Source organism: Schistocerca piceifrons, chromosome 3, assembly GCF_021461385.2.
Source record: "Schistocerca piceifrons isolate TAMUIC-IGC-003096 chromosome 3, iqSchPice1.1, whole genome shotgun sequence".
NCBI lineage: Eukaryota > Metazoa > Arthropoda > Insecta > Orthoptera > Acrididae > Schistocerca > Schistocerca piceifrons.
In genome coordinates, this window is record NC_060140.1 from 392350510 (window position 1) to 392365537 (window position 15028).

General features: G+C 42.6%; 1 protein-coding gene across 1 annotated transcript in view; it reads left to right on the plus strand.

The window, feature by feature from the left end:
• Positions 1 to 15028, plus strand: part of LOC124788686 (diuretic hormone receptor-like) — a 202432-nt gene that overhangs the window by 106394 nt on the left and 81010 nt on the right. Inside the window, exon 6 of the mRNA XM_047255968.1 lies at positions 11834 to 11914. Coding sequence (XP_047111924.1) covers positions 11834 to 11914 — 81 coding nt within the window. The remainder of the gene's footprint in view (positions 1 to 11833; positions 11915 to 15028) is intronic.

A 15028-nucleotide genomic window follows, 5' to 3' on the forward strand; every position in this document is an offset into this window, starting at 1 on the left:
GTGAGCGGTTCTAAGGTTTCCATTCAGTCCCTTGTTGACCAGTCTGGTGTGGCAGCTGAAGATAGCATAACGAAAGCCGAAGTTTTACATTTCACGTTCAAGAAATCGTCCACACAGGAAATTCGTACAAACATTCCGTTATTTGACTATCGGACAGCATATTAATAAGCATATCGGGCGTAGAGAAAAAACTGGAGGACTTTAAAGCAAATAAATCACCAGTTCCGGATGGAATCCCAGTTCGATTTTACACTCCTGGAAATTGAAATAAGAACACCGTGAATTCATTGTCCCAGGAAGGGGAAACTTTATTGACACATTCCTGGGGTCAGATACATCACATGAACACACTGACAGAACCACAGGCACATAGACACAGGCAACAGAGCATGCACAATGTCGGCACTAGTACAGTGTATATCCACCTTTCGCAGCAATGCAGGCTGCTATTCTCCCATGGAGACGATCGTAGAGATGCTGGATGTAGTCCTGTGGAACGGCTTGCCATGCCATTTCCACCTGGCGCCTCAGTTGGACCAGCGTTCGTGCTGGACGTGCAGACCGCGTGAGACGACGCTTCATCCAGTCCCAAACATGCTCAATGGGGGACAGATCCGGAGATCTTGCTGGCCAGGGTAGTTGACTTACACCTTCTAGAGCACGTTGGGTGGCACGGGATACATGCGGACGTGCATTGTCCTGTTGGAACAGCAAGTTCCCTTGCCGGTCTAGGAATGGTAGAACGATGGGTTCGATGACGGTTTGGATGTACTGTGCACTATTCAGTGTCCCCTCGACTATCACCAGTGGTGTACGGCCAGTGTAGGAGATCGCTCCCCACACCATGATGCCGGGTGTTGGCCCTGTGTGCCTCGGTCGTATGCAGTCATGATTGTGGCGCTCACCTGCACGGCGCCAAACACGCATACGACCATCATTGGCACCAAGGCAGAAGCGACTCTCATCGCTGAAGACGACACGTCTCCATTCGTCCCTCCATTCACGCCTGTCGCGACACCACTGGAGGCGGGCTGCACGATGTTGGGGCGTGAGCGGAAGACGGCCTAACGGTGTGCGGGACCGTAGCCCAGCTTCATGGAGACGGTTGCGAATGATCCTCGCCGATACCCCAGGAGCAACAGTGTCCCTAATTTGCTGGGAAGTGGCGGTGCGGTCCCCTACGGCACTGCGTAGGATCCTACGGTCTTGGCGTGCATCCGTGCGTCGCTGCGGTCCGGTCCCAGGTCGACGGGCACGTGCACCTTCCGCCGACCACTGGCGACAACATCGATGTACTGTGGAGACCTCACGCCCCACGTGTTGAGCAATTCGGCGGTACGTCCACCCGGCCTCCCGCATGCCCACTATACGCCCTCGCTCAAAGTCCGTCAACTGCACATACGGTTCACGTCCACGCTGTCGTGGCATGCTACCAGTGTTAAAGACTGCGATGGAGCTCCGTATGCCACGGCAAACTGGCTGACACTGACGGCGGCGGTGCACAAATGCTGCGCAGCTAGCGCCATTCGACGACCAACACCGCGGTTCCTGGTGTGTCCGCTGTGCCGTGCGTGTGATCATTGCTTGTACAGCCCTCTCGCAGTGTCCGGAGCAAGTATGGTGGGTCTGACACACCGGTGTCAATGTGTTCTTTTTTCCATTTCCAGGAGTGTACAAAGAGTACTCTACGGCACTGGGCCCTTATCTAACGTGCATTCATCGTGAATCTTTCACCCTGCACAAAGTCCCTAGGGACTGCAAAATATTGCAGGTGACTCCAGCGTATAAGAAGGGTAAAGCAACGGACCAACAAAATTATTGATCAATATCCCCAACTTCTGTTTGCTACAGAATCTTTGAACTTATTCTCAGTTCGAATATAATAAACTTTCTGTAGACTTAGAAGCTTATGTCCATGAATCAGCATGGTTTTAGAAAGCATTGCTCGTGCGAAACTCAGCTTGATCTTTTCTCAAATGATATACTGGGAATAATGGATGAAGGGCAACAGGAAAATTCCATATTTATGGATTTCTGGATAGCAATTGACAGGTGGTCCATTGCAGTCAGTTAACGAAGGCACGAGCACATGGAATAAGTTTACAGAAATGTGAGTAGCTAGAAGACTTGTTAAATAATGAAACCCATTATGTTGTCCTCAGCGGCGAGTGTTCATCAGAGGAGGGCCCAGGGTTGTGTTCAAATGTTCAAATGTGTATGAATTCCTAAGGGACCAAACTGCTGAGGTCATCGGTCCCTCGACTTACACACTACTTAAACTAACTTATGCTATGAACAACACACACACACCCTTGCCCGAGGGAGGACTCGAACCTCCTCCGAGAGAGGCTGGGCCATCAGTGACATGGCGTCCTAGACCGCGTGAACACTCCGCACGGCCAGGGAAGTGTGAGAGGACCGCTGTTGTCTGTATATACATAAATGGTTTGGCAGACAGAGTGGGCAGCAACCTGCGGTTTTTTTGCTGATGATGCCATGGTGTACGGTAAGGTGTGGAAGTTGAGTAACTGTAGGAAGATACGTCTTAGACTAAATTTTCAGTTGGCTATAAATGTGGAAAAAATTTAGTTAATGCGGATGAGTAGGAAGATCAAACCTATAATATTCGGATACAGTATTACTAGTATCCTGGTTGACACAGTTAGGTCGTTTAAATATCTGGGGGTATCGTTGCAAAACGATATGAGGTTTATCGAGCACGTGAGAATTGTGGTAGGGAAAGCAAATGGTCAGTTACGGTTTATTGGGAGAATTTTAGGTTCAAAATGGTTCTGAGCACTATGGGACTCAACTGCTGAGGTCATTAGTCCCCTAGAACTTAGAACTAGTTAAACCTAACTAACCTAATGACATCACAAACATCCATGGCCGAGGCAGGATTCGAACCTGCGACCGTAGCGGTCTCGCGGTTCCAGGCTGCAGCGCCTTTAACCGCACGGCCACTTCGGCCGGCGAGAATTTTAGGAAAGAGTTGTTCAACTGTAAAGGAGACCGCATATAGGAGGCTGGTGCGACCTATTTTTGAGTACTGTTCGTAAGTTCGGGATCCGTACCAGATCTGATTGAAGGAAGACATCAAAGCAGTTCAAAGGTGCGCTGCTAGAATCGTTACCGGTTGGTTCGAACATGTCAGGTGTTACGGACATGCATGGGGAACTCAAATGGGAATCCCTGGAAGAAAGGCGACGTTCTTTTCGAGAAAAACTGTTGAGAAAATTCAAAGACTAGGTGTCTGAAGCTGTCTGCCGAACGATTCTACTGCCGCCAGCTTACATGACAAGAAGTGGTACAGCGTACCTAGCACCATCCGGTGGCTTGTGGAGTATCTGTGTAGATGTAGATGTAGGCGAAACACACTGGATATTATGAGGATCGCTGAAATAAGATAGGAACAGAGTGGACAAATTGTAAGTGACGAATTCCGAGCATCTTAAAATATGTTTTTGGGTGGGGTCCGCCTTTAGTAAAACACAATTTTGTTTTTTGCCCAGAAATTTTTCACTGCAGTTGCAGCATGATCAGCGGCTTTTATATTATTATGGCTTCTTACCACATGGTGTGGTATTCTTGCTGTATTACGTTTTTACAGTGTCTGTTTTTCATTACAGTTTGACACCTGCAACGTTTGCTTTTTCGTCATCTTCTTCATTGACAAGTTTTGTGTATTGAGTTGTCACTGTGACTGTTTACCAGCTGTAATCATGTCTGCGACAAAAACAAAATTGTGTTTTGCTAAAGACGGTCCCCACCCAGAAACATATGTTATTGTTAAAGCAAACACAGATAAATGAGCTTCAACCTCAATATGATTAGCCGAGCATCTTATTCTGAAACAGTATGTAACATTCGTGGCGTTGGCATAATATTAGGACTAAATGTCAAGGATAAAGTGATATCCCTCAGATATTTATGTACATACCAAACAGTAATCATAAGCCGTTCTAAAATGGTGATCGCATACCCTTCTTCACTGAGAAGTATGTCCAGTTTCTCAATCGCTACAGTAGGTAACATTGGTACGACCCTCAACATTTTGGGTGTATCAGAATCTGAACGCATAGTACTACAATCTCAGTTATCTCCATGTTTGTTAACGCTGTAATTTTGTAATATTATCTACGCACGCGGTAATGAGTGGGAGGAAAGTAATATCGTGTGCAACTACATTGTCAGATTATAAGAACATTCGTGAAAAATTTGCACGAAATGTGATCTTAGAACAAATCAATCCTGACAGTCGTAACAGTCTCTCACCAGTAAAATGAAATAAGTAGCGTCGTCCGAAGAAGTGACAGCGAAGGAAACGTAAACAATTCGGAAATATCTGCCCATTGAATTTGCAAAAGTGACGACAGGAACAATAAACTAAGCAAAAACCTGCAATAAAGACAATACATGCCAGCTGACGCACAGAGGAAATTAAATTTCAGCATCTAATATGCTCTGAAACGGTTATCCTGCTGCATTTCGCAAAACCGGGCACGTTTTAAATTTTGTGTCACGTTTGATAATACTTTGACGGGGCATCAGATTCACAGCGTGCTGATGACAGATGAATGACGGTTGCGAATGGATGTTGAATGAGTATGCTGCGAATCAGTTCTGAAAACGGAAACACCAGAAAAGCATTAATCACCAGACTAAAGCGAAAGGAAAGCGTGTAGTATTAATGGAACTAGAAACTTCGCAATTGCAGTTGTCATCAATAATTACACATATCATTACAGACATGATAGATATCCGAGAGATGTGGGACATGTACATGCATGTTATTAGCGTGACAAACTTTCCGTATTAATTGAGCAAACATGTTATCCGCTCCCTTCACATCCGGTTATCATGTATTTCTCGGAGATATGAAGTCACTTCATCGGAAAAACGAACTGTATTAAGGTAGTCACTGTCTACATCTGGCTCCAGCATGTTCCTATCATTTGGCTGCAAAACTTCTAGGAGCTGCATTTTGTACGCGTGGAAATGCAGCCGGATGTGGAAATATTCATCACAGTGCTCTGAGGTACGCCTCTTTCTCTGGAAGCACGACCCGCTAACCTCCGCAGACTCCCTTGAAATGGCGTACGCACCATGTCAACGGTGTCGTCACTCACTTCAGGATTACCACGTCTTGCCTTGTTACCAAAATTGCCGGTAATTTGAAACTTTTTGTGCTGTCTTTTGATGTTTCTCACATCTGGCGGATTTTGACCATACGCACATCGGAACATTCGCTGAATTATAATAGGCGACTGTATTTCATGAAACCACAACATTGAGCTTTCTTCTGCCTGGAAGACATTGTGACGTCAGCACTCGTAAATTACGCTGCTTGTAACAAGCGAGATAGAAAAAAAAAAAAAAAACTGATACTTTCGTTACACATTTAGCAATGTATTCACAAGAACTTTATGAATTAAGCTACATTTTGTTGAAAAACCGGAAAGACATGTGGAAGAGTGACCATAAAAAACGTTATAAGTTAAGGTACCATTTAGAGCACAGATTAGAGCTGTATGTAGCATAGTTTATTAGAATTAAAATTTTGTTACCAGAGACAGAGATCCTGCTCATGATCGCGTCACTCCATTGCCAGACTGCCTCGTGACACTTGCTGTTAATAGCTGATGTAAAATAATCACTATCTGCACTTTATTCCAGTCAATTAACAAAATAGCCAACGCCTTATAATTAATAACGTAAGTGGTTGCCACGACTAATCTGTACGCGACCATATTAAATCCTTCTCTTCCCTGACGACTGTTTTGCGCGTAGTTTTCTCTGCAGTTTATGTGAAGCTATGTTAACGTAGCGTGGCGAAACACCTACACTCGTGGAGAGCCTCCGTTTTTACAAGCAGAACCATCAGGCCAAAACACGCTTCAAAGGAATCTTGACTTCTGCCGAAAAGTCGAAAAGTCACCTTCCTGGAATGCTATGCCAGCGGCAGTCAGTGCTAGATAAAAGACTTCGGGGTTCTATGAGAAGCGATCGGCCCGCATTGTGAGCGGTAATTATTTTCTGCCTGTAAATAGTCCTGAAAAATTAGCCCGAAATAAGGCCGCGCTGCCCAATAAATATGCACAATCTGGAAGTAATTTTAAACGACGTTAGATATCCTAAGTAACAATTAAATGAGTCTACAACAGTTTCTGGCTGATGCTAAACTTTTGAAGGTCGAAAAACCACTGAATTTTAGGAAGTTTTCGGTTTTTCAATTATTACTCGACAACGATACATCCTACAGACAATTTCCAAGACACCGAAATGAGTGACCATTAACTTACGAGTAAAATTAACTGCTTCGAACTTAAAATTGGGTCAGACGTTTAGTCATAACAAAGATGGGTAATATTTACCAACTTGGCGGAAAAGGGAGTCATGTTCACGTTCCAGCGCCTCTAACACAAACATGGCTACTCTAAATGAAAAATGTCGTCAAGTAAGGTTGAAGAGTATCAAATTCTGTGTAAATAGATCTCGTAATTCAGTGACTCCTTTCCAAAGATACAAATAAATACGTGAAAGTATTCGTAGCCTTAATTTCTGGTAAGACTTTTATGTGAAGTCAGATTACTTTTGAATCCAAAATAATCCACATTCACATTTATGAGCAATGTTGTTCGGTACGTACCTATCTGTGTAGTTAGCTCTATTTGTTAATTATTCAAGTAGTTAATTTATAATTTTTCTGTTAATAACTTGTGTTTGGATTAATCATAGAAGTAGTATCTAAAAAATGGGAAAAGGTATGAAAAATATTCACGGGAAAGACTTTGGACACGTGCACTGCCCCTACGAGCCGTGATGCGTAGGGCAGAGGTGAATGGTGAATCAGATCCTGTTAGTTCAGAAACAATATTTCGTCGAATCCCTTCTCACCACAACAATTCGAGTCACACTTCGCCTTTGCGTTAGCCCCATAACCATTAACTCTTTCTGATGCGACAGAATAAGGTGCGAGACAAGAAAATCAGACCTTTCTAACTACTCAATCCAGCCAGTGTTAAAATAAGAAGCAACACATACTTCGTCCTTAATGGTGGGTTCCTCATACACCGAGTTGCGTGGGAACTGACGATGTGTTTTCCTCCATCCATGAAAAGTACGTGAACGACATCAAAAATTCGATCCTGGTTTTCTGACGGTAAAGTCCATGTACCTGGAAACCGTGATGTCGCGGGATTGAATATCGATCGAACGTTGGGTTTTTCGGTTTTCGTCTTAACCTAGCCAGTACCTCTCAACTATGTAAGGAGTCCCCAAAAACAATGCATGATTTGGATACCTCGTTAATCTATGGATCCCCCTTACGCGGTTGGATAACTGGAGTAGATTAGGGACACACAAGTCGCCAAAGTGCGGTCGAGTAGAAAAACCTACACCAAGCTACTGGGTCATACGAAATTATTACCTCAAAAAACGCTTTGCGTTCAGTTACACGATAGTGCTTGATGGATCCCTTGGAAGGGTGCTGAGTAAGGGATAAAATCTGTGAACACTCCCAAAGAGCCCAGGCTGTGTCATCAGCTTCTGTTTTATTGAATGAAACACTGCTACATATTATGTCAAAAGAACGTTTCTTACTAATCGAACTTAATAAGAAACGTGTTATCTCGATGCTGGCAGAAAAAAATTATTCGCTTAATACTACCAAGTCAAGCAGGCCATTGAGAGTACAGACCATTAAACTCGAGGCAGGGAGTCAGCTTCTTCATTGACGGGGAAGATACTGATTTGTTGGTCCTGCTGACAGATCACGCAGGTGACAGTACTGAGCTGGATTAGCCCGTAGCCAGTATCTTCCTTATGAAGCCTGGAAACAAGTCACATTCATCTACACCGACCACAAGTCCAAGCTCTCTGAACAAACCAAAGAACAACTGTTTTGTCTTCGGTGGCTGTGATTCCACCTCTATATTTTTCCGGAAGGGAAAAAGTCAAATTTTTAAAAATATTTCAAAAGAATGCAAACCTCCAACAAGGCACCTCGGAATTCGTGGATTCCAGTAGCAATCCGGTTAAGGTCGCTGATGCGGTAGTGAAGTTTATTGTGTGCTTGCACACGGGTGGTGGCTCGGAGCATTTGAATGAAATTCGTCTACAACTGATCCAGATAGCTCTATAGAAAAGTAATAACATCAGCTTGGAATCTTTGCCTCCCACCGAAGTTGCCGCTCGTCAGCACTCCTTCAGATTCAACTTGAGGGTTCAGATCTGGAGAAACCATCAGCTGGATCCACTGAAATGCGGATGGAAGAGCACCAAAAACGATCTGTCCTCTATTGCAACCAATAAACCACATCGGTCCTGGAACTGCTCACCACAATATGCTGCACGTGCTGGATGGTATGACCAGCAGCTTGTTCAGGCAGGAAAATGTCTATGAAGTGATTGGCTGCATTTAGCGACTCCAAGGGCGCTTACATGCTTTACGTCTCAAACAGAAGAGGTCATCTTTCTCGATTCGACCTAAATCGATGATGAGACTGACGTCGAGGAGAAAATCAGTATAGATCCTGTGCCAGAAGAAGACGAAGAATCGGAAGACGACGTTTCCTCCTTGGACCATCTTCCCCAAAATTCAGAAAAACGTCAAAACAATAAATTGTAAACAAATGTAAATAAAGAATGATTACTGGTAAAAGTAAAGTCTTCAATTGAAGTATTTTTCCATCAATAAAAGCTTTCATTTAAATGCTTTCTTTTTCATTTTTAAATCCATTTGTTATCATCTACGAGTGGTATGATAATCAGTAAATATTAATTCACAGAGCAAATTCCTACGTAAGTACCTAACTAAACTACCCTCAGATTTAAATATTTAGACAAATTTAGATGATTTAGGGCTGAAAACTAAGTTGACTTCGCAATAAAGCCTGTAATGGAATAGTAGTGGATATCTTCGAATTCCTACACTCCATGTGTTACATTTATTTATGTTCAGAGACAAATGCAAGCCTGCCGCAATCATCGATCTTCCGTAGAAAAACAAAATAGTAATGTGCTATTGATAATGTGTAGGAGCGTCAGTCGTAAGGGACCAGAATTAGTCTTCGTTTTTAAAGATTATAAGAAACACTGTAATAGAAATCCGAAGTGAATAACTGTGAAATCGTAAAGTCGGACTGGAATAAATACGGAAAGGATACATTACATGCCAGTGGTCACTGCTTATTTTTTTCTGTTAAGTGGTCGATAATATGTAGTGAAGTTGTTATACATTCTGAATGTGAAATAATACTAGTGAAGGTAAGCATCAAAGGTGAGTCAAGGATGGTAATCGGATGCTTTTATAGACCACCTGCCACATGGACCACAGTAGAACGGAAGGGTCATCACGGATTTGAATGAAATTGGGCTGAACATTTTCTCTGAAAAAGACTTACAGTTTCAGGGAGCCGACTAGAGAGGAGAACGTTTTAGACTCGCTAGAAACTAATATACCTGAGCTTTTCGAATTAGTTAACGCAGAGAAAGAAAACAGTGAGCATAAGGCTGTCAAATCATCAGTAGTCAGGTGAATGTTACGGAAGGAAAGAGACCGGAAACTAACTGTAGAGTACCTGAGCATCACCAATGGATAAATATAAAATACAGGGCCCGTATGTGCCAAATCAAAAACGAAAGAGAAAAAAAAAGGCCGCGCAGGGTAGCCCCGCGGTCTCAGGCGCCTTGTACGGACCGTGCGTCTCCCCCGTCGGAGGTTCGAGTCCTCCCTGGGGCATGGATGTGTGTGTGTTGTTCATAGTGTAGGTCATCGATCCCTAAGCGTACACACTACTTAACCTAACTTAAACTATAAGTTAGGTTAAGTAGTGTGTAGGCATAGGGATCGATGACTTCTGCAGTTTGGTCCTATAAGACCTTACCATGAATTTCCAATTTGACGAAAAAATTTTGTACAATGGGAAACACCCATCGCTGTTCATTAACCACGTCAGAAAGTTGGTGCACAAGAAAACAGCGGTTCATCCAAAATTTAAGCTATGTAAAAGCGTTGGTCATAAACGGAAGTATACTGATATGCAAAATGAGCCTAAGGAGAGCAATATGAGGACCGTTCAGTGAACTGAAAATTGTTATGTTGCGACCACTGTGGTTAAGGATCACACGAACGTCACTAATCACATGGAAATCATCTACTTAGTCTCTCACTGAAAATACCGGCACAGTATCTCAAAATGGGAGAATGATGACCAAAATTCCGATGTTGGTTTTACGAAATTGTTTCTGTGCAGGAAATCGTAGAATTCTTAATCAGTCTTTGCAACAAGCCGAACTGTCAGATACTGAAATCAGAGATGGCTGAATAGAAATTCATGAAATGACTCGAAACTGAAAGGTATATACGCCCGATGAAAATGCACAGATATTACTTGTATCAGCTTCCTTTCGTAATAGGAGCAGTGATTGGAGCACCGAAGGATGTGAAGCCACTGAAAAAAGCGCCAGTCCCGTTTCCAAGAACTGTCAGTCAAGTGCCCACAATTATAGATCTGTTATGGTGGTGTCAAACAGATGTAGAATTGGGGAACAAGTTTTATGCTCATGCCTTATAATATTCAAAGAAATTTAAAATCCCCTATATATAATAATCAATGTTGGTTATTCATAGATCTTACGAAAACCAACTTGATGTGTTCGCCAGTGTAGAACGGGGCTCTGGTTGATGCTACGATCCTGTCAATCCAGAAGGAATTCGATACAATTCCGCTGTGTAATTTGGAGAGTAGGGAACATGTATACTATTTAGAACAAGCATATTATCTTATAGTCAGCTTCTTCCTCTCGTCACCAGTTATTTTCTCCATGTAACATAGTATCTCTTTCAGTATACACTTGGGTGCTGTTTAGGATTACAGATTCTTATACTTTTAATCTTTTACTCTAACGCAATATAAGGTTGATTTGGTCATAGCTTCTTTGTGTATGTCAATGTACTTGATTCTCATGAAGATACAACGGCGTACGCTGGTCACACATTTTTAGATAATCTGTCTTTGTACAACTATATTCTCTCACTATTGTGTAGGCAATCTGTTTACTCTGAAATTGTCTGAGGACAGTATGTTCTTAACGAAACATAAAATAAATAATACTGTTGAACATTAACACAGTGGATTTCAAATTCTTATACATCTATGTTACACCAATGACCAACCGAGTATTCCGCAAACGGTAACTATCTCAGTTCACAGAGTAATTCCATAACTCTAACAATATGAAGAATGACGTTTAACATATTTGAAACGAATTCGGTACAGAGGACGACGCAAAAGAAGCAAAAAGTTTTATTTACTTAACACAAGTTTCGGTACAAATTGATCCCAAGTTCTTAAAATTAATTCTCCATGAGACACTGAAAAAAATACCAACGCAGCAAACATACAATATCAGACATACAAGACAATACCTGACAACGCATGTTTGCTGCTTACTTATTACTTTTTACTGTTCCTAATGGAATATTAGTTTTAAGAACTTGATAATGCCATCACGTAGTCCTGAAACAACTTGTTAAATAATTCAGACATATAGACAACTGGCACGTCTCACCCTGTGCTGGTATCATGAGAGAGTTGTAGTATGGCATCACAACAGATCATGTGAAAACACATTTATTCTCTAATGACAATGTAGATTGTATATGTATATTATTCTGTTCTTTTGTAATAACATATTGGTATATTAACTTATGACGCTTAGACCTTATGGATGCAGACATAAGTTTCATTGAACAATGTCGCTTTGCAAATTTTGCCACCTAATTCTAGTTTGGGTATCTCTCACATTATGCACGTTGTATAATTTGCAGGCCTCTACCTATACATCCTCGTGGTGGAGACCTTCACAGTGAAGAACATTGAGCTTAGTGCCTACGTGGCCATCGGATGGGGTAAGTAAGTAACATAAGTACTGGAGTGCATCGGAATTGATCTATTAAGCAAATTAGAAATTTTGTAAGGTTGCTGATTTCGTTCACGTGGACTTTTCACAGTGTTTCAGGGTGGCCACTTATCGTTTCAGTGCTGTATGTGGTGTGGGTTCTCCAGCAAGGATCAGAAAACCTGACCGATTAAAACCTGTACCGATATTTTAATTCCGAATACCCGGTATTTTTCGGTATTTATTTGGTCTCTGTTATAATAACTGTTTTTTATTTTTTACTAATAATGTAAAATTTGTGCTATTTTGAAACATTGCGTCATAACAGGAAATGGGGAAAACGATCAGTACTATTTTAGTAAAACTACAGGCAGAAATGATCAACAGTCACATGGTAAAAGGTTTGGTACATCATTACTGAGACAATAACGTCCCTGTTGCCGTGTGCCCTAGCATAAAGTACGTGTGTACGAGCAATGTGTAAGACTTGCTCTCACCTGATCTGTACGGTAGTTTCTCGTTGTCGTCGTCGGACATCCGCTGTATTGCAGAATGAAACCAGCCCTAAAGTGGAAATGCGTGACGTAACGATGAATTCCAACGCATTATTTACTTAAAAGGACTAAAGATTTGGCTGCCTTTTCTGTGAAATAATAAAAGAAGATTGTGGCAACAGCAATAAGAGGAGGAAGATTGTTGCAACAGCAATAAATTAAGAAGTTGACAAGTATTCATTCATAATGCACAATATAAATAGAAGGCAGCTAATGTGCTGGCAGTGTCCACATAATATGCCTATATCTGCGCGTAGCTCTTGGAAACGGACAAATTATCACAAAAAACAGACTTCTTCAACCTCAGTTTTCACCCCCTATCACTGACTATTCGCCGTGCCCAAACTCTGATATAATCCCTGATTACAAAATAACTCTTGAGCAGAGTTTCAAAAGATGAAAACCAGTACGAGACTGCTGGTGATTTTTTTTTCTAGTATTCAATCACTTACGACTTTCCTTTATTCGATTTGTACGTTTATTACAGGAGATAATAGGGACAAAATACCAATAATCGGTTATTTCAGAACCCGGATATTCTGAGCAGATTTAACAATCAGGTTAATGTGTCGTGGAAAAAAAAAAGATATAAACTAAAACCTATTGTTTCAGCGATAGACGCCGTCCTTATTCTGTATTACAGCGGCGGTTGCGGAGCTAACAATGCAAGAGCAATTTTACTTATTTATTGACCTGTGACACTGTACATGCACACAGCTTTGCTGCCGTGGCGCGAGCTGTGTCCCACATGCAGTATGTGACGTCCATGAGATGGACTGCAAAGGCAGTGCATCAGCAATTGGCGGCCGCGGCACCCTTGCCGGACAAATACAGGGTGAGAAGTATTTAAACCGACAAACTCTGGGAGGTTGTACGGGACATCAAAATAAATGTTTTTCCCTAATGTCATTTTTTCCTACGAGGATTATTTAAACCGGTGGAGACCGTATTACGCTCTTCAGTTGTTAGAGGCCGTATTACGATTTTCAGTTGTTAGAGGGCGTATTACGCTCTTCAGTTGTAGCCAACTGCTGTCCACCGTGTAGTAGTGCATTGTTTCTGTTTACTAGTGGAGCGATACACGTGCAGTGAGTACACTGATATGGTTGGTGCGTACTATGTAGCGCACCACAACAGACGAGCTGCACAACGGGTTTATCGACAACTATATCCTAATCACCGTATCCCGCATCATATGACCTCTGCTGCTGTGTACCAACGTCTGCGTGAGACCGGGTCATTTAGCAGATTACCTGGACAGGGACGCCGCCGCACGGTAAGAATGCTGCAATTTGATGAAGCTGTCTTGCAGCATGTGGAGGGGGATCCTTGAATCAGCACTCGTGCAATTGCACGTAACATGAGGACGAATCAGACGAATGTATGAACAGTCCTTCGAGAGCAGTTGTTACGTCCATTTCACGTACAGAGTGTCCACAACCTGGAACCAGTTGATTATCCACCCAGAGCACAGTTTTCGCCGTTGTACCTGGAACAGTGTGAAATGCATCCTACATTTCCATTCTCTGTGTTGTTTACCGATGAAGCAACGTTCGGGAGTGATGGAGTCTTCAACATGCACAATTCGGATGTTTGGAGTGAGGATAACAGTTACTAACACTCATCAAGTGCGGCTCTTCGTTAGTGTGTGAGTCAGTGTTGTTGGGGACTGTTTAATTGGGCCGTATCTGCTACCTAGGCCATTAAATGTCAGACACTGTTACAATTTTCTCGCCAGAGCATTGCCAGAATTGCTGGAAGACGCCCCACCCCCTACAAGACAACGCATGTGGTTCCAACATGAGGTAGCGCCGGCATATTTCAGTCGTCATGTGCGTCGATTCCTGGATCGACTGTTCCCAGAAACGTGGATTGGCAGAGGTGGTCCTGTACAATGGCCTGCTCGATCACTAGATATGTCCCCTTTGGACTTATTTGTGTGGGGAGAGATGTGCAACCTTGTTTACGGAACTCCTCTTGCATCAGAAGAGGATCTGGTTGCCAGGATAGTAGCAGCAGCAGGAAAAATTCAGAATACTCCTGGGGTTTTTGCCCGTGTCAGACAGAACATGATCTAAGAGTGTTACTGCCGGCCGGAGTGGCCGTGCGGTTCTAGGCGCTACAGTCTGGAGCCGAGCGACCGCTACGGTCGCGGGTTCGAATCCTGCCTCGGGCATGGATGAGTGTGATGTCCTTAGGTTAGTTAGGTTTAATTAGTTCTAAGTTCTAGGTGACTGATGACCTCAGAAGTTAAGTCGCATAGTGCCCAGAGCCATTTGAACCATTTGAGCGTGTAACCTTTGTTTACGTGTCAATGGAGGCATTTTTGAAAATCTACTGTAATTGAAGTTGGGTTGTGTTAATGTGTTGTCTCTTGGTCATAATAAAAAGGACAAGTGTTTGTTGGTTTAATTAATTTGCCGCCAGAGAAATCTTCCTCTACCGGTTTAAGTACTGCTCATAGGGAAAAATGACATTAGGGAAAAATATTTGTTTTGATGTCCCCTACAACCTCGCAGAGTTTGTCGGTGTAAATACTTTTCACCCTGTAGAGGGTTACCTCTAGTCGT